Here is a 26201-nt window from a genome sequence, read left to right on the forward strand (position 1 = left end):
CCTAAGAAGATCGTTCTACTTACTTCATATTTAATTGTTGTTTATTTTGCAGTAAAACATGAAACAAAGAAAAAATTTTAATTATCGCTAATATTAATTAATATACAATTTTGTAAAGTGTATTATAAAGTTATAATTAATATTGAGTATTTATTCTTTCATTGACTGGACTTACAGTTTATACTTTGGACATATATAGTATTTATTTTGGACATATCTATCTACAGATTTTATCTATATAACTCATATCTTGAAAAATTAAGTAAGTTTTTTAAACATTGACTCCTTTTTTTCGGTACAATACTTTCAATTTAATTTTATTTATATTTATACATAGATATACCTTGAGACTCTTATTGACCATTAATTTCATTTATCTTATTGACTTTAAAAAAAATCTTATCCAGTTGACTCCACTTTTTTCATCTTTAAACAAAGAAAGTTTTGACAACTCATGTAAAGAAGACGTAATTTTTAATAATTTATTTAATGTTATATATTGTAATATGGTTTCGTTGATTAGTTTTGTATGTTCTTTCTAATATTTAATTTTATTTGTAATAAGTTACTAATAATATTTTAAGCTTATACAATTTCTCTAATTATTTTAATGGCTGAGGATGATTAAGTAAAGTCGAAACGTTCCATATATTAATGATTGTGAAAAACTCTCACATCTTTTATGTTATAGTTTAATGTCTTAATAAATTTTCATCTTATTTTTAAGCTCGTGTTTGACCTACGTTCTTATTCATTTGTATGTACATATTCGAGCAAAAAAAATCATTTTATAGTTTATATTTATTTATATTTATTGACATTCATTTTATATTCATATTATTTGCGATTAAAGTATTATAAAAAGGAGAACAAGTAATATCAGCAAACTGGTTTACACCACATCTGTTGGCTTGTTGCAGACGTAAGTAAAGATGGAATCAGACGATTTCTTGAATAATAACATGCATACAGTCATGCCTGCTCTAATGTATGCTAGAATTCGTTTGTGCATTGAGTGCTGCATGCTGCATAGCTTATTTCCTTGCATGCACCAACCTGATTCCACCATGCACCAATCAAAAGAAATAATGCAAATTTCACAATTATTTTTTAAATGTCAGACAGTATACGTCAAAGCATGAAAATGGAATCACACGATTTTTTGAATGCATGCTTAGCATCTTTAAGATGAAATCATATTTAATCATTTTTTTCAGTTATAAAGATTCCAAGACGACGAGAAAAGGTTTTTGTATACGATACGTAAGTAAGATGGAGGATAATTACAACGAAGTCGAGGTGAACTTGGTTGTCCACTATGCAAAACTTTTATATGCACTTTAATTTATCTGTCCGACAAGGTATTTATCCCTTGTGCATGTCTCAGAAATGCAAAATCAGGTTTCTCGGAGGATAAATTCTAAGAGACAATGAAACATTAAGTGGTCAAGGCCGATCAAGTTCGTTATTATCGTCTATCACGGAAGAAGAAAGGTAGTCTTATTAATTTATTTCATTGCTTTGGCATTTAACGCTTACAACTTTTATTAAAAGAATATAAAATTGATTTAAGTAAATTATATTAAATTAAAAGCATTAATTAAATAAAAAATTAGGCTTATTTAAAAATTAGAAATAACAATTTTGTCGACGGCATTAAAAAATATGTTTGTAAATAGCTAAGTTGTACAATAAACGTTATAACTGTAAATATTGTTTTAGGTACTTTATAATTTATTGTCAGATTTTAAATTATATTTATAATTTTATGTACTTCGATATACCTGTGTGTTTTAATATATATTTTACATATATATCACACATTAAAGTGTTTTTATTATGCAACTCATTAAATTTAATATAAAATTTGATACATTATAAATAATTTGAATCGATTTTATATAATTCTATTATAGTAACACATGATTCAATATACAAATACGAAAATATTGTTTGATTATATATAATACATATTAATTACTATATAATATTTTTTCATTAATTAGTTGAATAGAAACTTATGTGCACACAATTTGTTCAACTATGGTTTATGCGTTTATTTCTTATAATGGAGAAAGTATGAAAAATTGTACGAACAATTTTACAAAAATAAAAGGACTATAAAATAGTTGAGACCTAATGTAACCAAATGTCATGGTGTGAAAGGCAACCGACAAAAGTTATGAAGTCCATGGCTTCCTAGAGAATGTTTCTATCGTAAACACAGAACTTCGACAATAATATCACGATTGTTGCGATTATCGCAACCATATGTAAATTTTGTGTGTAGCTGATCATAGAACATCGGTTCAGAGTGCATTGTCATACAGATGTGAAAAGAGGTAATCACGATGGTTGGCTCTTTAAAGTCAGCAGGCAGTAGTGGGTTACACCTTCAGAGTAGGGGAACGGCGCATATAAGACAGGATATGAAGGGGTCCCGTCCTTAGTTTATCACAAAATAACCGTACAACTCTGTTGGCAAGAGTCTTCTCGTTCGCATTGAGTCCTTTCCTTGCACCAGTCTCTTTCGCGAACTTATCGACATTGCGATCATTTTTTGTGCGACCTTCAAAGAGTTGTCGGAAGAGTTGCTGGTGTTCAAGTTAAAAGTCTTTTTAAGCCCCTTGCAAGGGATAATCAATCGTATGGCGTGATCGCTATAAGGATCTGCTCGCATTTTTACAGACGTAAGGACAGAAAAGTGAGGAGTGTCGTGTTTCTCGGCAAGAGTACCGACAGAATGGCCTTCGTGAGGATAGCTTCCATTCTGCTTCTGGGTCTTTGTGGGGCTGTCTTGGTGTCCTGCGAGGATCAGAACGTCACGGAGGTCAACAGTGGGCTTAATGAGCCAGATTTCCCCACTCGTAAGACTATCATGAAATAATTTCTCTCTTCCGTCTAATCCATATCATTAATCAATTGTCATATCATTATTATTAAATTGTACTTCACACGATTATTAAAAGCTGAGACGGTGAACTGACACTAATTGCTATGCGGTATGCACGTTTATTAGTCATATATACGGCGGTGGTAATATTCATTATATATTCTTGATCGCCCAAGAGACACCGTAACACAGACGCATACAAACGATTGTTTTTTATGAAGCTTAACATTAAAAGTCGTATTAAAAATTCTAACATCATGCTGTAGTATAAACGTTTTTTAAAATTATAACTTCAACACATATTTGTATTTCTATGACCGTTTATAATGATTTATTTATTTATTTATTTGAATTTTATTGTCGAAATTTGTTGAAGTTTCCAAATGTTATACAGCTATTATTCAATAAATTCAAATCATTACACTATTATTAGCATTATGTTAGAATATTGTTAGAATTCTATTCAACAAATCATTAGAATTTCGAAAAAAACGCGGAAGTCTATTTTTTCACGCACTTCCGAAAAAAAATTTATTATTATTTTATTTGATAATTCTTGTTATTAACAAATTGTTAAAGCCTATTTATTTGTTATAACTGTATATAAAAATATATGTTTATTTTTTTATATTAGCATTTATATATACTTTACAATGACAAAAGAGAGAGAGAGAGAGGGAGAACGTGTGCGACCATGTTGATTACGTGTGAACGGAAAAGATAATAGGAAATGATTACGCACGAGTGTAATCTTACCTTGCATTTTCATTTACATTTTCCACTGAACATCTCGAGCATATCTGCCTTTCTCTTTTCGTCGTAATCCGGAGAAATATAAACAATGGGCATACCGTATGATTACATGACGGAAACTCATTGTCTTGATTACACCTGCACTCTCCATTATAAGACTGCCAACTATCAATCACGCGAACTTTTCCGCGATATTTCCAAAATTTGATCGAAACTACACATTTGACTTTTGTGAATTGATTTACTTGCTAAAATATTTCGAAACACTATATATAGATCAGTTTTTTGCATTACTAAATGTAAAAATATTTTATAAATTTTAATCGTTCGTTTAATATGCTTAAATGTTTTATAAGTTTAACATAGCAATTTATATGATAACTTTTTATATAAAATTAAATACTACATTATTTTACTATTCTATATCGTTATATTATTTTGTTCTGTAAAATCTCAAACTAAATTGTAATAAGCAATTTTCTAAAATGCAGTGCATAATGATATATAAATACTTGCTTATAATTATTATGAACAAATTATTTTAATTTTTATAAATGATAATATTTTAATAATAAATAATAATAAATAGCAATTTAAATAAATAAAGTTTTAATAATTATAAAAAATGATAATAGAATAAATAAATTTCAATAAAAATTTCTAATAATAATTTTTTAATTATAACTTTTAATAATAAATATTAAAAATGTTATTACTTTTATCTTGTTTTTTAATTAAAATTAATATTAGTAAAAAATGGCATAAAATAAACGTAGGTTTATTTATTTTTACATATAAATAAAGCGAAAATTTTTTATTGTCATTTATTTATAGTTAATACTAGAGCATTCAGAATTTAAAAAATCTCACAAGTCAGAATCTTTTTTCATAAATATAAAAATACTATATATAGAAATCAAAATATGAACACATAAATTACAATATGATCTTGATATTAAAGAAGAAGACAACAATAAAGCTTACTAAAAAATTTACAAAGGATAATATCGTTCCGCGAATTTTTCCGTATCAATTGCAATCATTTTGTTTTTATGACCATAATTAGTACTCATTGTAAAGAGATCCGTTTTTTATCTAATATTTCTTCTAACAACAATAATAGTCAATCCAGCAAAATAATCCACGTGTACAAAACGACACTAGTCACGGTGGTCTTTACCGATATAATGTCTCGGATCATGGCGTAACGTTTCTCAACGGTATAGCGAAGGTTATGTCAGAGATTGCGTAATTTGCGGTGTCGAGGATCGACGGCAATCGTCTGGAGAAAGTACCGGTAAAATCGATGTTATAACGATGTACACAAAGCAACACCGATTCTTCATTCGGTATACATTACAGTACGAGTGATGACATTTCTTCGAAATACACGTTGGATTAGTAAATTAAACTCTCGAAACAAAGATGCAAAAGCTACGTCATATCTACTTTTCATCACTTCATGGAGACGAGGGAGAAACTGAAGCTTTAAAAAATGTTTGACATCTAACTTCTCAAGTAGAACAAGTCATGTAGAACGAGTCAAGTAGAACAAGTCATCATGACATGAAAATGACGTCAAAATAGCTCCGAAATGATTACGTCTCTTTTCAATTAATCATGATCCATTTTAAGTCATCATAACTCGTTCTGCCATGCTTAAATTTCTTCTTTATGAACCTTTTCCATTACGCTTAAATATTTGAAAATAATGGCTTGAGTGAATGTTAATTTATCTGCGAGCTTTTGTTATACATTTATGATGAACCTTGATCGGTACTTCTAATTCAATATCTTCAGCTTTCTCAGGCTCCAAAACGTGATTCATTGTCGAGCTTGACATCACTACTTTTGAATTGTTTAAACCAATACTAGCATATGCTATCGGCCACAGTACTCTTTCTACGTGTCCTACAAATCGACTTTCTTGCTTTGGTAGCAATAAGCATTAGAACCCGTAGTACACTTTTTTCTTCTTTTGTTAAGTCGATCGGTGTCTCAAGAGAAAGCGGCAACGTAATAGCCATGCCAGTGATGCGTCAAGTGGTCCAGATTCCTATGCGTAACATAATAATAATACAAAAGGATTAAACGTCTCTGTTCTTTGACATAGATTTTAATAACAAAGATCAAATGTTACCACATTTCAAATTGTTTTGGTCTTTACATTATTATTTTTTTCTTTCTTGCTATTTCACTCTCTCGTAGTTAACTGATGATTAGCATTACGAAATTCTTAAAAGTAATGATTTAAAAACTAAGAAGACCTTACAGAGCGATTCACTGAAAAATGTAGGAGGGGGGGGGGGGGGGAGTTCTTTTTAGCTGAACTTCTTGCATAGTTTATCTTTTCTCTTTTTATCTCCAACGTAGAGAAAAAAAGGAAGAAAGATAAACCGTGCAAGAACTTTAGCTAAAAAGAACAGACCTATTGTTCCATATCGAGTAATTTCCATTAGAACAATTACATCATTCTACTACAATACCATGGTAAAAAAAAATAAGAAGACCTCGACGAAATTGCTCGAGTTAATGGCAAATATTTTCTAGTAATAGTTCATTGAAACTATAATAGCGTTAATATCGGTAATTTTGCTCATTCGGGATGATAACGAAATCGTAGTATTATTCAAACTTCTATAATGTATTGGAACTGTATGCAAAAATCTTAATGACTTCTTTAGAGAGAAATGATCAACCTAGATTAATATTTATGTGTATCACTCAGACATAATTAATTAACGAGTTGATTAAATACAGAAAACAAATAAATATCAGGTAAATCATTAAATATTAAAATAAATAAAAAATAACTTAGAATCACTCTATAAACTAAAATTTTTTAAAATAACCGTATAACATGTATATAAATTTTAAATTATTTAATATTTTTGTACACTATTAATATTTCAAATATAGTTTACTATAACTATTATATAACATTTCTTATTAGAGATAAAAACAATAATGATAAATAATATGATTTTAGAAAGTTTTACTTTCGATACAAAAATTACTCATCTTTTTCATGTTCTAGAAGCACATCATAGCAGTCCCATGAAATCAAGAATGTTCCAGGGATGTAAAATTATATCTTTTCAGATCATAAAACATAAAGTACACAAAAATCATTAATTTAAGTAAGATATTCTAGTATCCGCGAATTTAAATCCGGAAAGTACATTACATGTACACTCAAGGAGATTAATGGGGACTATCAAATACGTGCGTTGCCTGTAAAGACTAGCGATTAGCGTTACTCAATATCGTGATGCATGTTACCATTATTAGCATGCCTATTATTAATTACATAATTTCCATTACATAATATTTGATTGACCTACAGTCAAGTTTTCTTTTTTCCTCAGCCGAATACATACTACCATGCAGCAAGAAAGACCCAAAGATCGATGCGTGCTTTCTTAACACGCTCGCCCATATCCATCCGTATTTGGTGAAAGGTGAGTAAAACGGCAATTTATCAAATAGCGAAATGCATGACACGAGCTACAGAAAACATGAACTACATAATCGCATCACTTCAATAGTGTTACTAGTATCCTTGGTTGACGTCAATTTGCTTTGCAATATAATTAAAAATTTTAATGTAAACAGAAAAAAATAGTACACACCAAAAGATTAAAAGGACATGTAAATTTTAGGCGTTATATCAATTTTTTGCTTAAAAATAAGGTTAATTTCATCTATCATAAAATTGTATTTCCTTATTAATATTTTGTTTAAAATTACGAACATACGATTTGTCACTTCTATTTATAGCTAAGCAGTCAATTTAGATGTGTCTTGTAATATTTGTTGCTTAAATAGTAGTTCGATAAAAATAATATCGATCAACGAAAAATATTAATTGCTACTAAAATATTAAAAAGTTAAAATAATATGAATATTAAAAATAATAAATCATGTACGAGAGAGAGAGAGAGAGAGATATCGCAAAAAATTTTCGTATAACTATTTTAATAAATAAAAATTTTGTTTTTATTTTGTTTTGTATCAAGTTTATATGATATCAATTCCCAAAATAAACCCGTAAGTAATAAAATGTTAATAGCGATTGTTACATAAAGTATATTTTCATGTCGTAAGAGCGTAAACTTTCCTTGAGCTCAGTAAATATCGTGAAAATTTGTACAACTGATTTAGACTTACAATGATGTAACAGGCGAAGTCAGGATTCAGAAAAGCATTGCGGCATAATTACACGCACAATAATGTCATTGCAAAATATTGGCATCATACGATTAATTTCAAAGGAATTAAAAATTATTCAAATAAATACGAAAAGTGAAATAATAGTCCACGCTTTGTAGAGATATCTTTTCTAAAAAATAAATAGAAAATTTATGAAATACATAAAAAGATACTCATACAAAATATATATAATTAAAAATATATATAAAGAAATAAAAAATATAATATATTATAGGACTGTATATGTGATAACACCAATTATAGCAATCAAAGCCTTAAACGGTTTAGCTGAATCTTAAATGCTTCTATGATTCTGTGTGAATTTATAATACTACGTATGTAGTCCTTTCGAAACGCGCACCGAAATGATTTTTCGATCTTGAAACACTAATTTTACTAAACTGCCGCAGTAATATCACGAGTTAAAATTGACTAGCAATTTAACCATTTTTTATGCTTTTTCTCATCTTCGAAACGATCTTAATGATGCTGAGTGACATATTAAAATCTGTAAATAATTAATTCTTAATGCGAAAAATTTTATCTTGGCCGGGAGTCGAATCTCTTGCATTCCGTGCCTCGATAGTCTAAAGGGCAAAGACTCCCAACCGAGGTAAATATTTTTCGCAATCCGACTGTGATTGGCGAATTGTTACAACTACGACCACTTACAACTACGTTTACGCAATTGTAGATCAGACTTAAGATTACTTTTTACGATTAGTTCAAAATTTTAACTTTTGACTCAACATCTTTATAATAACGGACATCGCTTACAAGAATACAAGCATGATGCCATTATAGATTTCTTTATGTTAATTTTTAGATCGCTGTAATGCTTCCAAAGCTTTTTACGACTACTACGAGATTTTAACCTTTGACTCAACATCTTTATAAGAATGGACATCGCTTACAAGAACACAAGCATAATGCCATTATTGATGGATTTTTGGATTATATAGAAGGACTAACAAGAATGACTAAATCTTTGCAAGCGTTTCAACAAATTTTGCGTATTTAGATCAGGTTTTACACGTATTAAGTTATTGAAATTTTATATGATTTGCAGTTTGTAATATTCTAATATTTAAGCTTTGTTTAACATTGAGAACGACTCGGCGTCGAAACGTTTGTTGTAATTTTATATTTATAATTTTTTTAAATATACTTTCTTTGTGTTCGTATTTCTGGCTCGTAGCTATATTATTTTGTTATTTATTTTTATTTTTATTTTACTTAATGTCAACTGTAGCATATGTACATTAAAATGTGTTTTGTTTTGGCACGTAGCTCTTCTGATTATATTTTGTTTTATTTTATAATTAAGATCGTTTGAAGATGCGAAAAAACATAAAAAATTGTTAAATTGTTAGTCAATTTTAACTCGTGATATTACTGCGGTGGTTTAGTAGAATTAATGTTTCAAAATTGAAAAATCATTTCGGCGCGCGTTTTGAAAGGAGTGCATAAATAGTATATAAATTCACACAGAATCATAGAAGCATTTAAGATTCAACTAGACCATTTAAGGCTTTGATTGCTATAAAGAAATAAAAAAACCTATTAAAATCATTTAAAACATTATCCAAAACTATTGTAATTAGAGAGACAATCATCATCAAACAGCTTGTCTCGTCCATTGCTGAATATAAGTCTCTCTTAATATTTTTCATTTATTTCGTCCCGCGCCTCTCGAATCAGTTTGTATTGGCTCGCTTTATATCGTCTGTCCAACGAGGTGGTGGACGACTCCTGCTTCTAAAGGCATCTTGCCTAGACCGCCATTCCATAATCCTTTTGGTCCATTTTTTAGGCATTTTTGCAATACGTCCGGCCCAATTCCATTTTATGTTATCCTCCTCACTACGTCTGCGATTTTGCTTCTTTCACCGATTTTTTTATTTGGTACTCTGTCTCTTAATGTGATTCCTAGCATGGAGCGTTCCATTCTTCTTTAGGCCATCTCAATTTCTTTTATAGATTTTCGTGTTAAAGTTAAAGTTTCCGATTCGTAAGGCAGAACCGGCAAGACATACTGGTCGAACGCTTTACATTTAAGGCACACAGATATTTCAGATTTAAAAACATGTCTCAACTTTCCAAAGGCTGCCCATGCCAATCCAATACACCTTCCAATTTCGCCATTCTGATTATCTCTCCCGATCCTGATCTCATGGCCCAGATATTTGTAGGATATGACCTGAGCAATTTTCTTGTCCTCCATCAGGATATTTTGGCTAGGAACCAAGTTTGTCATAGATTTTGTCTTGTTTGTATTTATTTTGAGCCCAACTTTATGAGGCTGATGTTAACCTTGCAAGTAATGTTTCTGCCTTTTCTAGGCTATTCGAGATCAACACTATATCATCAGCAAAGCGTAAATGATTTAAATTTTCTCTATTTATATTTATACCCATATCCTCCAGCTTTATGCTCTTCAACATGTACTCTAAGAGAGTGATAAACAATTTAGAGAAGATTGTATCTCCTTGACGGACAATCCTCCCCGTTCTATTCTGAATTTATCTGTTTCCTCATGCACTCTTACACACGCTGTTGCTCTCTCGTAAATGTGTTGCAGTATTGCCGAATATCTATTGGTCTACTCGGCTAGCGCTTTAAACAATTCGTTGTGTTTAATGAAGTCAAATGCTTTCTCGTAGTCCACAAATATCAATACGAGTGGTTTGTTATACTCAATAGATTTTTCTATTAGTATTTTAATGACTCGTAGGTGGTCACTTTTTGGCCCAATAAAGCCCAAATTAATTTTTTTTAAATCTAAGTATCTTATCTAATGGTCCTCTTCAAACTCTACAACTATTATTTGAAATATTTTGTTCAAAAATGTATTGTTCTCGAGATATTTTGTGTCAAAGTTAAAATAGCCAAATATGTTTCGTACCAAATTGAGAATCTACAGGATTCCAGGATTTGACTATCTAGAATATCTATTTCAAACATTATCTTTCGACTGGTAGCGTTAATTTTTTAATATCACTTTTGCAATTTGGAACATTCTCGTGTCAGACCTAATTCGATACGAAATTATATAAAATTTATTATGAAAATTATTATTTATTATTATGAAAATTTACGTATGTATGAGTCCGGCATTGATGTAGTAATAATGTGTCAATGTACAGTAAATCGTACGTGTAAATCTGGTTTAATCAGTGAAACAACAATCCTTTCAGAATTCAGCCGTTTATTCAGCAACCCCTTAAATTATTATCTATAAATATATTTTATACGTCACAACTATTTTTAACCATGACTATAAAATTATATTACATAAAATTATATAAATTTATCGTAATTCATGTATCCGCATCACAACTGTTCTCTGTTTAGCAACATAGCAAATTCATGCATTAATGAGAATACGTAATAGTTACAAAGTCACTATGTATGACCTTTCAGTATACAAATACGTGTGCATGTGATTGTAAAAATCCTTTCAAATGTTCGATTTACAATCCAAAATCTCTCTCTCAAGATTAAGTCTAATATTTTTAATTAAACTAGTTTTAATCGAAAACTCGATATTACATCACAAAAATGCTGTATAGACTTTTCATTACAAAATGTACTGAGAAGTTTGAATCGAAAGTATGACTGACATACGCGGAAAAACCGGTTTCATTAAAGTATCTAAAAAATTAGTTAGATATAAATCTGTAGAAAATAATCTTATTAGATCGTCAAAATAATTATATACGACGCTCAAACCGGTTACTAGAATATCAAAACATTGTGCAGCATTATTTATTATGCTTGAGCGTCTTACATAATTATCTTGATAGTAGAATAAAATTATACATTCTATTAAAATCCCTGCACTTCCGTTATTCTCAATGATTGTGAGCTAATTGGAAATGGTTTCTAATTGGAATTTTTTAATAGGTATCCCGGAATTGGATGTGCCTCCTATAGAGCCACTGGTGATTCCCGAACTGAAGATGGAAAATGGTCAAGGTCCAGTGCGTGTTAGGGCGATTTTCACTAACATCACCACGATAGGACCAGGAAACTACAGCGTCAACAAAGTACGAGTGAATATATCATCATATAGATTCGATATGCATCTTTCATTGCCGAAGATTGATATTCATGGTAGCTATGACATAAACGGAAACGTACTTCTCTTCCCCATTCAAAGTCACGGCGATTTTTGGGCATTATTCGGTAAGAATTCTCATAAGGTATAACAAAATATTATATATACGAGTATATATATATATATATATATATCAGATAATTTCACAATTTATTAAATAAATATGCCAGTCTGCTGATTTGCATATTCACACTTTAATATTTCAGGTGACGTAAAGGCAATCGCTCGCCTACAAGGTGTCGAGGAAGTAAGAAATGGTATTCGTTACATGAAGATTTCTCGATTGCTAATCGACTTTAGTCTCGGTCGAGCCAGATTTCGCATAAACGATCACCTGAACGGCAACAACGTTATCGGCCAGGCGATGAATCAATTCCTGAATCAGAATATTAAAGAAATAATTGAGGAAATGAGACCAGCGGCCAGCTCAAGTATCGCCAAGTACTTCAAAGACTTCCTGAACGGTGTTTTCACCAAAATGCCCCTGAAAGTTTGGATGCATGATGCGTAATAGTTCCCAATTTCCGAGGACATGCAGAGTTCACACACGATATCCATGACTGTTGCATTACTTCATCAAAACATGAGCGTACATTTCATAATTGCAAAAAGGTATCTATACAGTATAAATTATTTCAGCAATATTGTTGGAGCATTGCAATGTTACTGCAATGTTGCTGCAATATTGCTGGAATAATCTATACTGTATAGATATTATAATCTTTACTATAAAAATACATAATAAATAGTGAGTAAGTAATCATAATTTGTTAAGATTTATAATGCGTAAAAAATATTCACGAATAGCGAGCACTGATAAAATATACATAATCCATCGTCCAAATAAGATCAATTTTTGTTAATGCAACTTATTTTAAACTAAAATAAATTATACCTACAAATTTATGTATTTAAACCAATTTGAAAGCTTGTGTGTGTGTGTGGGTCGATAAAATGTAAATAATGTTTCCAAACTTTGTTTTATGTTTCTGAACTTTGTTTTATGTTTTTATCAAGTTTGAATCGTTAAATTTTTTTGTTAATTGATAAAATAATTTGTGATTCACGAACATTTATATTCTAGTTGTATTAAATGTTCAATTTTTTTTGTCAAATTATTGCGTTGCGATTTATCATGTCATAAGGTTTATCATCATAGGAATATAACGTAGAAACATTGTCACAAAACTGTATAAAATTATAGATATATTAAGTAAAGCGCGTAAGTGTGAGTAATTTTATCACGTTTATACAAATTTGTCTTCAACGAAATAAATATGTCTACCTCGAAATAAGTAAAATGTAACCGTACAGCATTTTTACCATTAAGAAAAGATTATTATAAGTTAATGAAAGAACCTGTTATCGAATCAACTTTAATAGAAAAAGATCAATAATTGGTAATAAAAATGCTAACTTTCCTTTCAGAGATATTTATATTTATTACTTTTTATTAAGGGGATAAAACAGAGTAAAATTTTCAAAAAATCGAAACATTTATTTTTACTTTTTTCAAAAGATTGATGTCTTAAAAATATGTTCCTAAAAGGTTTTTATGAAATTCGAAGTATTTCTCGAGTTACGTGAGTTTTAGCGAACGAGCACATAGTACTACGTATAATATAAGTATATTCGCATCATCTGATTTAAGAAAGAAGCTGTGCAGCAGATAATAGAAGAAGCAGATAATAGCTAGAAAGATAGATAGATAGATAAATAGATTTCTATTAAATAATCAATCATAAAACTTTAAACGCGTTTTTCTCAAAACTACTTTTTTCCAACTGGCAGCGTCTAAAATTCGAACAATTTTCAACCGATCGGCCTCAGCTTTGAACAGTATAGCTTCACAAAATGATTAATAGGAATTTTTTTAGAAACATAAAATTTGATAGCTTCAATTATTGTTATTTATTTAATACGTAAAAATATTATAAAACAAAATTTACTCTGAAGTCGAAAGGCTTCACATAAAGGAATTGATTGAAAGTTAAAATTGTTGAATTGTATTAGACGACTTATTGTTAGACTCAAATAGATTTTACAAAAATGATACAGCTCAAAAATTAATTTAAAAAAAAAATCTTCGTTTGACGATTAGAAAGACGTTTAAGTCTTCGCTAATACACGAATAAAATGTAATTTCTTAGATAACATTATATCCAAAAAGAGCAAGAACATGTAAAAGCGATTATAAAAAAGCATAACACAGATAAATGGAGTACTTTAAATGGAATAAAATAGGCACACCAATCCTCCACGCCGGACGATCGTAGATTCATACCCTGTAACACGCTTGCGAGACGCTTGACAGCGCGTTGGCCGATAATGAAATTAGAATCGTGGTAGGACATATCATTCGACCTCCGACCCTCTTCTCCCAGTTCTTGCGAAGTCCTTAAAAGTGAACAATGCGTCTTGAGTAGTGCGGCAACGACGCTCAACCACGCACGTAGTAAACACGTGCGCGCGCCACGAATCAGACGAGACAAGACAAACTTATCTTACTGTGCGTGTGTGTATAAGTATTGTGTATTAAATATGTCTATTTACCCCGTAAGAGTGAGTAGTCTTTTGAACGGCAAAACCGGTGCCTGTCTCACTTAAATTCTCCGAAATTCCTCGTCCCGGATTTTCTGCTGATTGAAGTAACTCATACAGTGTATCCGATCTCGTGACGTACGAAATTCATACGAGTGTGAAGAAGTGTACTTAAATTGAATTAAATTGACATTATGGTTAAGTTCACCAAGCGACAATGGCTTACTTTAATTGTCATCAGTATTGCCGATTTCGCAAATGCCATTTGTGTTTCATTGCAAGCACCGTTCTATCCTCAAGAGGTAAGGATCGATGATTATGGATCTTCAAGGAAATTGCTTTAGTGAGACGTATCTGGCGGAAAAATTTTTAAGAGAAGCTACATAGATTGAGATAAGATCTTAAAAGATTGAGATAAGATCTTTTTATTTTTCATAGATATTTCTAATGGAACGTAGAGTAGCTTTGTTTAAAAAACCAAGAAATCCCCTTCAAACAACGCCACTCTACATCCCATTGCGAATATTTACGAAAAATTGAGAATTTCTAGATCTTGTCTCAATTTATATAATTTTTCTGTACTTTTTCGTAAAAAGTTTTTTTCGCCAGGATAGAAACTAGTAATAATCGTAATTTTTATTTAAAATCGCTGGTGAAAATTTTTCTCAGAATTTTTCTTATAATTTTTCAGAATTTCTATATAATTTTTTAGAATTTCTATATAATTTTATAACTTTCTCACATTTTTTATACGAATTGGAACATTTTTCAGAAAATCTATATCTTTTCTCAGAATTTTTCATATATGTTAATTATAAAATATTATAAGAGATTTCTAAGATTTTTTGTAAGTATAATTTCTAAGGAAATGTTATAAAATCTAAAAAATTTAAAAATATTTTGTAAAAATTATGAGATGAAAAATATTTCAGAATATTTTAAAATACAGTTGTATAAAAAATTCTGAGAGAATATGTTCTTTCCGAATATTTCTGAAAAATATTTTAATTCATATAAAAATTATGAGAAAAATTTTCACCAGGGATATCATTTGAAAGATCTCTCGGTCTTTAAGTTTCTCTCGCGCAATTTCAAGTGATAAAGATGTTTATCACTTGAAACTGCACGCGTCTATAGACATAACAAAATTATTATCATTGACTTATGGTACCACTAAACGTAAATAATCTACTTCGTAATGTATGAATTTGAAAGAATTTTAGTCTACGTTATTGTTAACAAGATAGAATTTCGAACATAGTGGCCGAAGTGTTTAAAATTTAACTATAGTCTTGCTGCCCTTGTTATAAATAGAATACATAAATATTTCTTTTGAATTTGAAAATATAAAAGAATATGTAAGTACATGATTTATCGTGTTTCAGAAAAGAAGATTTTTATCGTATAAAAATAGCATTTCATTAACAACGGAGGGTTTTTAAAATCGAATGTAGATAATTCTTTCACGCTTTGAATCATTCATCAATTTAACACACTTAGATCTGATTCCAACGTTGTTTTGACTTTAAGCGAAGTTTAAAGATCTCTCTTTTTTTTTTAAAGCCAGTAGAGAGACAGAAAGGGAAAGAATTTTAAGCCATGCTTTAAATTAAAGTAACGTTGATAGAATCTCTCAAGCCTTAACATTTTCAATTGTTATCGCATTATTTTTTACTTTCTATGGCTTTCTTTTATCGCATTCTATTTATTGAATTATAAATTATTTAATAATGTATAAAAATTTAATATAAATTATAACATAATATACAATAGAATATATGAACATTATATAAAATATATGTAAACAGGGTGTTCGGTAAGTTTTGACAATGTGCTCGTGAGCAGATAAAGCGGACTAAACTGAGTCAAAAAGTTCTTTACCATTTTGCAATTTTCGCAGTTGGTCTTCAATAATTTTTTACTCAAGTACTATCAACTTTACAAAAAAAACGACAAGACACAAAAATTGTTTATTTTTTTCTTATAAAGCTCTAAGATTTTTTTTCATAATTTTTTATCTACCTTTTACTGCATTTTCTTATTAGCAACTATAATTTTTACCAACATGAGAAAATGCGGTACTAAAAAATTCTGAAAAACTTCTCAGAACTCTATGAGAAGAAAAGAAACAATTTTTGTTTCTTACTGTTTTTCTATAAAGTTAATAGAACTTGAATAAAAAATTATTAAAAATCAATATTTAACAATATTTAGTAAGTAATATCTTGTTAACTATTACGAAAATTACAAAATGGTAGAGGACTTTTCAACTTAGTTTAGTTCGCTCTACCTACTTACAAACGCTTTATCAAAATTTACCGAACACTCTGTATATACATTTTAATATATGTATCCTATATCATTAAATTTTAAACAGATTTAATTATCAAATTTGTGTGCAGTAATTGAAATATTAGACATGATAAAACAATTAATTAGTAGAAGTTAATAAAATATTACATTTTTACAATATTTGAAACATTTTCGGAGGTGTCGAATTATCTGAGTTCAGATCATTTTTTTCAACAGTACAAAGGTTAACGTACGTTGAAGAAGTCTTGTCAATAAGTCGAAGAATCTGGCAGGTTCAATTAATTTTTTTCTTAATAGAATATGTATCGCATCTTCGCGCGCGCGAAAATAAATCAAACTATTGAAAAAAATGTAAAATCTCAATATGCCATGTTTTCTATGATAAGAAGAAATGGATGTCCATGAAAAAGCAATTTTTATTGGACTGCGTGCGTTATAGCACGTCAGAACTTATTTGTGACTAAATGTAAGTTAAAAATTTATTACGTACTTATCTTACAAACCGATAATAAAGAAGAGTTGGAAATGAAACCTCTCAGCAAATAAGCCTATAATGTAATTTGTTTCTTTATTGTATAATAATAATATATAGTCCGGAAAAATTGTCCAATTCTTCTTAACATTTATTTAATAAATTAATCATCTTTATCTTATTTTTATTTTTTAAATCTTGTCTAATAATACTGAGAATCGACAATTACAAACGTGCAATAAATTAGATTAGATAAAAATAAGATTAAACACATCATTCCAATGTAAATCGCAACAAATGCCAAAAAATTAATAACTCTCTCGCAAATTTAAAGAAATTTTCAAAAAATACGTGTCAAATGCGTGTCTAAGAATGAAACACGTGTCCGAAAATGTTGTTCATCTATCGCAAGATAAATGGCGACATTCGATAATTTAGTTTGTATATCCGTCTCGACGCGTGGAGCAAAGCTCTAAAGTTTATCGGGATATTATCTCGACAAGTATTAATTGCAGTACGACGCGATAAGTCGACAAAACTGCTGCGTAGCTCATTGTATCTTCGAATTGCCAATATTTCGAACGGCTCGAAATATTAACGAATTAATGTATAGCATGCATATATGTGCAAATGTAATTGGCAAAAACATTCCTTTTTCGTAGGCCGAGAAAAAAGGAGCATCGCCATCAGAATATGGACTGGTCTTTGGGATTTTTGAACTGGTGGTTTTCATTATTAGCCCAATTTATGGACAACATGTGAGTGATGACATACTCGTAATTAATGCGTAAGATGCATTTTCAATGTCACGACATGAACTTTACGCCATAAATCAAATTATCACATTAAATAGATAAAGCTAAGTAATAAAATTTATCCGTATATAATTATCTGTATAGATTATTATAGATTATTCTTTTAGTTTTCAATTCATAAATTTTCATTCATTCGTGGCTTCAGTATTTAATCTGTGCAAAAATAATATTTGTTACAAATAATGTGGTTATCATTACAAATAAAATATTTAAAAAGTAAGTATTACTAAATAAAAACAAATAATAAAAATAAAGAGCTATAAATCTTACAAGTACATAAAATTCGAATCGCAAGTGAACCTATGTAATGATTAAGATTGCAACACGAAGCGTTGAATCTTGCCATTTTTCAGGCTCACCTATTGTTACACGTGCGGATATTTATAAATTACTATTTAATATTACATATTTTCATAGTCACGCTTTAACAAAAAAATATTCAAAAGTTTACAAATATTTTTAATTAAAAAAAATTATGCATTAATATTATAAAACTGCTCAGATGACATACAATCAATTTAATAAATTCAAGGATAATAAGTCTAATACATCAATTTAATATAAGTAATCGGTATAAAACTTTTTAACGAAGGACGAGCGACGGCTAAAACTTGTTGGAGGTTACTCAGGGTGATGACCTTGACAACATATGTCAAAGTCAAGGTCGTTGGCGGGTGCTCCCCTTTTCTGCAGTTTTACCAAAAGATTATTATTTATCATAACTTTTGAATTTAATTTATTGTCTTTCGCAGCTCAATCGAATCGGTCCGAAGTTACTGTTCAATGGCGGTATCCTGACTACAGGAACCTGCGCCATATTTTTCGGTTTATTGGATAAAGTCAACGGTCATTATCCTTTCATAATCCTGTCTTTCGTGATTAGAATTGTGGAGGCAATGGGAAATGCTGCATTTTTAACAGCTAGTTTTGCCATTATCGCCAAAGAATTCCCCAACAATGTTGCTACAACGTTTGCCAGTTTGGAAACTTTCTTCGGCTTGGGTCTTATTGTAGGTCCCACTGTAGGAGGTGCACTCTATCAGGTAACGTATTCTTAATAATTTGCTCTTTTCTTGCTAATATTTTTAACGCAGATATCTACATTTTGTACATATTCGCAAAATAACACATTAATTGCAGCACATGCGATATTTTTATCTAAATAACGTAAATAGGTATTAGAATTATTAATATTATATTGGATATTAGATAGGTGGATATATCACTCCATTCGCGGTGCTTGGCTCAGCATTGTTTGTGGCAGCAGTTAGTACTGCTTTCATTTTACCTGTACATAATAACAACGATAATGATGCACACAGCACTGGAGGTACGAAGGGGTATTTAAATCATATGATCGTGATCCTATTGATTTTACATACAATATACGTTATTCGTTACAATTCGTAGGAGTAATGAAAGTCTTTAAAATTCCCGGCGTGATGATCGCCTCCATGTCAATAATCGCAACGAGCATGAGCATTGGATTTTTACAAGCGACACTAGAACCGCATCTGAGGCAATTCAACTTAAGCCCAGTCGTGTTAGGATTGATGTTTGTAATTAACGGCGGTACCTACGCGCTAACTGCGCCTGCATGGGGCTGTCTTTGCGACAATTACTGGCACCCAAAGGTAATTTCGTATTATAAATATAGAAAAAAGATCATTACGATTCTATATAGAATTCCAACCTTGAATTGAATTATCTCCATAAATTACATCACAAATAATTCCAAACGTAATCTCGAGTTAGCTTCCGCCCCAAGGTATTATATCAGATTTAAGATATCATCGTAAATATATATTAACGCAAAAAAGATATAACGCTCTTCAGGTAGCAACTGTTGCCGGCTGCTTTCTCGTAATGATCGGTTTCTCGCTGGTCGGTCCAGCGCCGTTTATTCCGTCGCCCACCATAATCTGGATGCCTATCAGCGGCCTTGTGATCCACGGCTTAGGCATGGCTGCTCAACTGGTTGCAAGCTTCACGGATGCCTTACGGACATCTATGTAAGTCGTACAAAAGAATAATTCTCTACTTATGAATTTCAATTATTTTCGCACAATTTGCAAGTCAATTATTGCAGTTTATTAGTTATAAATTAATGAACTTCTAACGTACAAATAGCCCAGGAAAATTAGATTTTTTGGAGGCAAAATTGCCACGAAAACCGTTAGCGGACTTGAAAAACTTTCCAGCTTAAAAAAACCGATTAAAAATGCGGGTTTTTAAAAATACCTCAAAAAGTATTCATTTAATCGAAATAAAGGTCATTATCAAAAAGAAAGCTGATAAAATTATAAACAATTTCATTTTTTTTTAAGGTCGTATGATTAATATTTTACGTGATAGAATTTTTTAAAGAATTGTACTTTTGGTTATTTCGAGAATAAAACGATTTTTCACACTTTCTTCGTTAATATCTCGGATCTGGCTATTTTTACGTACAAAATATTTTTTATGAAAATTGAAGGTTACTGAATTTCCTACAAAATCGTTTTTTATTCATCCTTATACGACCAATATTTTTCGAGAGCAAATTTATATTTGCTGAAGAAGGCTAAAAGATTAGCCGAAACATGTACAAGAGAGTAATGACATAATATATAATTAATTTAAAGAAACAAAACTGCCCACCATCTACTAAGTGTCAATTCCCCCAATTGCTTGTTTATATGATTTTTTTTTTAATTATTATCTTGGAAATTTAGCTAGTAATTTATTTACCATTTAAAAACAAAATGTTCTTTTTAGACTAATTACGTAAGTAAACCTTTCTCGGACGTGTATCTCGGAAACTATTGGCCATACGAAGATGAATAAAAAATGATTTTGTAGGGAATTTAATAATCTTCAATCTTCATAAGTGTTATTTTGTACGTCAAAGTAGCTAAATCTGAGATATTTACGACAAAAGTTCGAATTGCCAAAAATACAACATTCTTAGAAAAATTCTATTACGGAAAGTATTGATCATATGACTTTCAGAAAAAAACAAAATTATTGGTAACACTAAAAAAAAATTTTATCAGTTTTTTTTTATAATGGCTTTTATTTCGATAAAATGAATACTTTCTGAGATATTTTTGAAAAACCGCATTATTGATCGCTTCACAAAACCGCAGTTTTGTGAAGCTGAAAAGTTTTCCAAGTCCGCTAGCAATCAGAACTTTTAGTATGTTGTACATATGTATATAATACATCATTTCGAACAACTCCCTGAAAACAAATCTTTTACAATTTTTCCTCCAAAACAAAAAAAAAATTTAATTTTTCTGGGCTAAAATCGATAATGCTTTTAATTCGTGTTCCATGTCAAGATCATTTGGATTTCCAAATAATCTTGAAACTTATGGCCTCATCAGCGGATTGTGGACAAGTACGTTTGCTCTCGGAGCTTTCATCGGTCCCAGTATCGCTGGAATTCTACTGGATAACATCGGTTTTAGAAATAGTTCTATGTTTATCGTGTTACTTCACATGCTAGTGGTATGTTTTCTGATTCACTTTATGTACAATATATATGTAGAATGTTTTGCAATTAAAAAAATTGATTTTAGTTTAAATCTAAACTGTCCAAAAAAAAAACACTACAGCCTAATGCGATTTTTTTGCAAAAAAATTTGCAAAAATAGAATCATACCTGGGAAAAAATATTTTGTATATAATTATATAAAATTATATAAAAATATATATAATTTTATATAATTATTTACAAAATATTTTTTCCCAGGTATGATTCTGTTTTTGCAATTTTTTTTGTATATGAATGGACATATTTCATATATAATTGTATATAATTAAGTATATAGAATTATATATAATTATATATAAACAATATATAATATATTATAGGACCGTATATGTGATAACGCAAACTTTAGAAAGCAAAGCCTTAAACGATCTAGCTGGATTTTAAATGCTTGTATGATTCTTGTGTGAATTTATATACTACGTATATAGTCCCTAGAAACGTGCGCCGAAATGATTTTTCGGTCTTGTATTATTTTTTTCGCAGGGCGTGATAGCTGCAGTGTTCCTGAGTAGCTGTAGTCGTGCACCCAAGCCATACATCGAAATCACTACGGTCGAGAATCTCAGAGCACCACTGATGGAGAGTGGCCGATTAGGCGGTAGCAGCAGTCTGCATCAAAACGGACGGGGCCAGGGTGTGCCGATCGACAGGCCCGGCGGCATGAATTCGCTGATTGTGTGTAACAGTTATTCGAATAGAGCCGGTGCATGGTCCAGGGCGTCGTACAGTGGCCGCTACTCTCATAGTTACGGTTCCATAGAAAATAAACGTTATCTGGAGTTCACCACGTGATAACAAACATCCAGCATAGTGTCCAGAAACAGCAACAAGAGTACAAGATTCTCTCCACTCGTCACTCTCTGATTCCAATCATCGAGATCATTCAATTTGCAAAACTACAAAAGACTGTTTCTTATTCAAAAAGAATGTCAGGCAAAAACTAATGTTTCATTATTCACTTTATCGGTAAGCTAACAATAACCACAAATTTAGCTTAATTTAGAAATGATAGTATGTATCTTTATAACTCCACATGATAATATACATATTTTTATAAAGCCTACTTAAATTTACAATAATATTATAATAAAAGAATATAAAGTGGCACTGAGACAATAAAAAAATAACTTAAGCATGCTTAGTATAGCAAAATTAAAATTAATTTTATCTACATCAAATGCAAAATTTTAACATATATGTACATACAATATATATCATTTCTCTGATGCCATATAATGTGTCACAATTATACTAAATTATGTTTAAATTATGTATATCTAAACCGAGTTATCATATCATAGAATAAAATATTATGATCATTATCATAAAAATTATAAAAAATGTCCTCGCGAATCAACGATTTAAAGTATTTAAACCATTAAAAAAGAATACGCGAATTTCTTTCTCCCGCTGTCTTCACTATCTTAATCGTACTACTTGAACTTTTTATTTTTAAAAATAAGTTTTACAATACTCTTTACTTATACAGTACTAATTCGAATAGGTGAATGTAATTTGCAACCAAATGTAAATGTAATTTTAGAATAATGATACGTAAATCGTGAGATTTTTCACTTCTTATATCTAAGATTTTGAAGACTGCATATATAAAAAGTTACCTTTAAGGGATGAAACAACCAATCTCAAAGAATGCAGAAAGTCGAATAAAACATATAGTGGATGCATAAAACGCTTCAAGCAGTATTCACAAAGCGCATTATCGTCGATCGTTTTATCACGGTTTACTTAACGAACTCAAGCTACACGGTACCCTTTCTGTTAAGCTCGATTTGACTTCGATTCTTCCGCTACTATTATTGTTACAATAATAACATCTACACACACACACATACACACACACACACACACACACACACACACACACACACACACACACACACACTGTTACAATAATAACATCTACACACACACACACACACACACACACACACACACACACACACACACACACACACACACTTACGAACAAAAGTCGAGACCGATTATTTACGAAGTTTACATGTTGAAAGTAGCATCTGTAACACTCTCGAGTTTTCTAGATGCACTGTTAAATTTCATCCTTCGTCTGGAATGTACATTTTATTAATACGGCTTATGATAATCATTGAACGGTGTTATCTTCTTAAAGAAGATCTTAAAGAAAAAAGATTATCCTTATAGTACGCATTATAACTAGTTTACGTAATAGTTAATAAAGGTTCTTCATTTTATATATGATATTAAATTTGATAGTATAGGTATGGCGTAATTATTTTGCTATATATAAGCTTTTATATTATAAATAATTCAAGTGAAGGCTCTAATGAATAAATTAAAATGTTAAAAAGAGAAGCCTTTGAGAACCAACATAAATTGTATAAGTGTGTAATTACATATACTTTGTTAAAAAAATAAATATATATTTCGATTCTAATTTGGATCCTCTTTAGTATATAAACTTAATATTCACAGAAAAAAATAATCATATACATTGTCACGAATATTGGAGTAACAATCGTCAAGATATCGTTCATTTTATTAGAATATTGATAATTGATAAATAATCACATCTTGTTAGATGTAAAGACGATAAATAATCACATTTTGTTAGATGTGAAGAGAATTAGCCAATATTTGACCACATTTACTTTTTTACATCGATATTCTTGATGATTGTTACTCCGATATTTGTGACAATGTTTATTTATGATCTTTTTCTGTAAATATTAAATTTATACTGAAGGAGATCCAAATTAAAATCGAAATGTATATTTATCTTTTTTAATCAAATATATGTAATTATACACTTATACAACATGTGTTGGCTCTCAAAGGCTTTTCTTTAACGCTTTTATTTTATAATGTAAAACCGATCGAATACTTTGCTATATTTTACAATATCAAGGAAGTCGGGAAACTTGGCCGATATTCAATTGATGGAACTTGAATCTAGAATTATGCGATTATGCCGTTGCATAAACCTGTACTTGCAACGGCATAATTCTAGGTTTAAGCGCCAACAGAAAAGGTAACGGACGTTGTGGGTGTTAATGGTGTCATCGAAATCATGCAAATGATTTTCGTAACAAGTTTGCTGCGTGATTATTGCCAATCATTATTGCAACTGTTTACACGAGAAAGAATCAAGAAAACTGAATAACAAAATTGTAAATATATTTTAATTATACATACGCTCTCAATCTTTTGGAGTGAAAATTGCACGTCTTGAAAAAAGAGTGACAATTGTCTATTCTTGAACAAGAGTGGTAAATGTTCACTCTTTTGGAGTGAGTATTACTCTAAAGGAATGAAATCTCATTCCTTTTTTTCACTTCAAAAGAGTGAAATTTGTCACTCCTGTTCAAAAGTAAAAATATTTTCACTCTTTTTTCAAAACTGACTTAATTTTCGGTCTTTTGAAGTGAGATTTCACTCTAAAAGATTTAGAAAGTATTAATTTACCGCTGAATAATTATCCGTAACGTATCATGTTTGAGTAGAACACTTTTTAATATTATGTTATATAATAAAATATTGTAGAATAATTTTATACATAAAAATAAAATAATAGAAGGTAAATACGCGTATAGTAGCAATTGTAACATTACGAGTCTGCATACACAATAAAGGTTTTTTTATTTAAAATATAATTTTCAATTAATTTTTTTTAATTCTGTGAATGCTATTATTATTTTACGAATACATTATGTAATTAACTACTGTAATAAAAATAGAATAACGAAGATCTGATGACAAAAAGTAATAAAAAAAATATGCTGTTTAATAAAGCTTTACTTTTACACATAAAATTTTGAATTTCTTTGAAAAAGAAACGAAAGAAGACTTTCTTACCATGGCATAATGTTACGTATAATATTTCTCTCTTTCCCCCTGTTTACATCTTACATACTAGAAGCTGATGCATTCCTGTAAAAAGATATGTATCCTTTCCTCTCTTCTTCGTGAAATTCACTTTCATAGATCTCTCATTGCTTTTAACTACCGTGTCGGGTTGCCGAACGTGCTTGACAAACGTAGTTCTTTTCTGCGCTCGATTTGAATTCCAAGCTGTTCACGCATACGACACGCCCACGCACGTGCACGAATTCTTTAACAATGTATGCGCGACTGTCTCTTTCCTCGCTCCCGTCTGTGGATGTATAACAATGCGAAAAAAAAGGCGCGTTCTGTGAACTCCGCACGTGCAAATGTGTGCGTCGATGATTCATAACTCAAATATTAAAAGTAGATAATCTCGCGGTTCCGAGAAAGGACACATTGCTAACATGTTCGATCACCATTTTAAGATGCTTAAACTTAGATAAACCTTTTTCAATAATTGACTTTAAAGTTTAACTTCTATTTATATCATAAAACAGAACACATTTGCATTTTTATCTAACGAGAAACAAATTGTGACGTTCGATTTGTTACTAAATTTACTTACTTTAAAAGTATCATGAAAGTACACAATTTAGAATATTACAAATTTAAAAAATATTATTTATAACAATTCTGGGAATTACATATCGTCTTATTATGGA

General features: G+C 30.2%; 2 protein-coding genes across 2 annotated transcripts; both read left to right on the forward strand.

Annotated features, from left to right (window-relative positions):
* The first annotated feature begins 2729 nt into the window (after positions 1-2729).
* LOC108762775 (protein takeout) lies at positions 2730-12841 on the forward strand. The gene is made up of 4 exons (XM_018509937.1): positions 2730-2867; positions 7015-7107; positions 11765-12046; positions 12185-12841. The coding sequence occupies exons 1-4, from the start codon at positions 2744-2746 to the stop codon at positions 12487-12489; spliced, it is 804 nt and encodes a 267-aa protein (XP_018365439.1). The 5' UTR covers positions 2730-2743; the 3' UTR covers positions 12490-12841.
* Positions 12842-14059: 1218 nt separating this feature from the next.
* LOC108762780 (MFS-type transporter SLC18B1) lies at positions 14060-22712 on the forward strand. The gene is made up of 8 exons (XM_018509948.1): positions 14060-14821; positions 17967-18062; positions 18872-19162; positions 19329-19449; positions 19530-19753; positions 19956-20131; positions 21443-21611; positions 22141-22712. Exons 1-8 carry the CDS (start codon positions 14714-14716, stop codon positions 22447-22449), a joined length of 1494 nt encoding a protein of 497 aa, XP_018365450.1. The 5' UTR covers positions 14060-14713; the 3' UTR covers positions 22450-22712.
* Positions 22713-26201: the final 3489 nt, after the last annotated feature.

Source organism: Trachymyrmex cornetzi, unplaced genomic scaffold (assembly GCF_001594075.2).
Source record: "Trachymyrmex cornetzi isolate Tcor2-1 unplaced genomic scaffold, Tcor1.1 scaffold321, whole genome shotgun sequence".
Lineage (NCBI taxonomy): Eukaryota > Metazoa > Arthropoda > Insecta > Hymenoptera > Formicidae > Trachymyrmex > Trachymyrmex cornetzi.

What these genes read in the sequence shown, in the direction of transcription:
- LOC108762775 (XM_018509937.1), top strand. Translation starts at nt 2,744, where the DNA reads ATGGCCTTCGTGAGGATAGCTTCCATTCTGCTTCTGGGTCTTTGTGGG. An exon ending in TGAGCCAGATTTCCCCACTC is followed by an intron (nt 2,868 to 7,014) that starts GTAAGACTATCA and finishes TTTTTTCCTCAG; the next exon opens with CCGAATACATACTACCATGC. An exon ending in CCATCCGTATTTGGTGAAAG is followed by an intron (nt 7,108 to 11,764) that starts GTGAGTAAAACG and finishes ATTTTTTAATAG; the next exon opens with GTATCCCGGAATTGGATGTG.
- LOC108762780 (XM_018509948.1), top strand. Translation starts at nt 14,714, where the DNA reads ATGGTTAAGTTCACCAAGCGACAATGGCTTACTTTAATTGTCATCAGT. An exon ending in ACAATTACTGGCACCCAAAG is followed by an intron (nt 19,754 to 19,955) that starts GTAATTTCGTAT and finishes AACGCTCTTCAG; the next exon opens with GTAGCAACTGTTGCCGGCTG. An exon ending in TGTTACTTCACATGCTAGTG is followed by an intron (nt 21,612 to 22,140) that starts GTATGTTTTCTG and finishes TTTTTTTCGCAG; the next exon opens with GGCGTGATAGCTGCAGTGTT.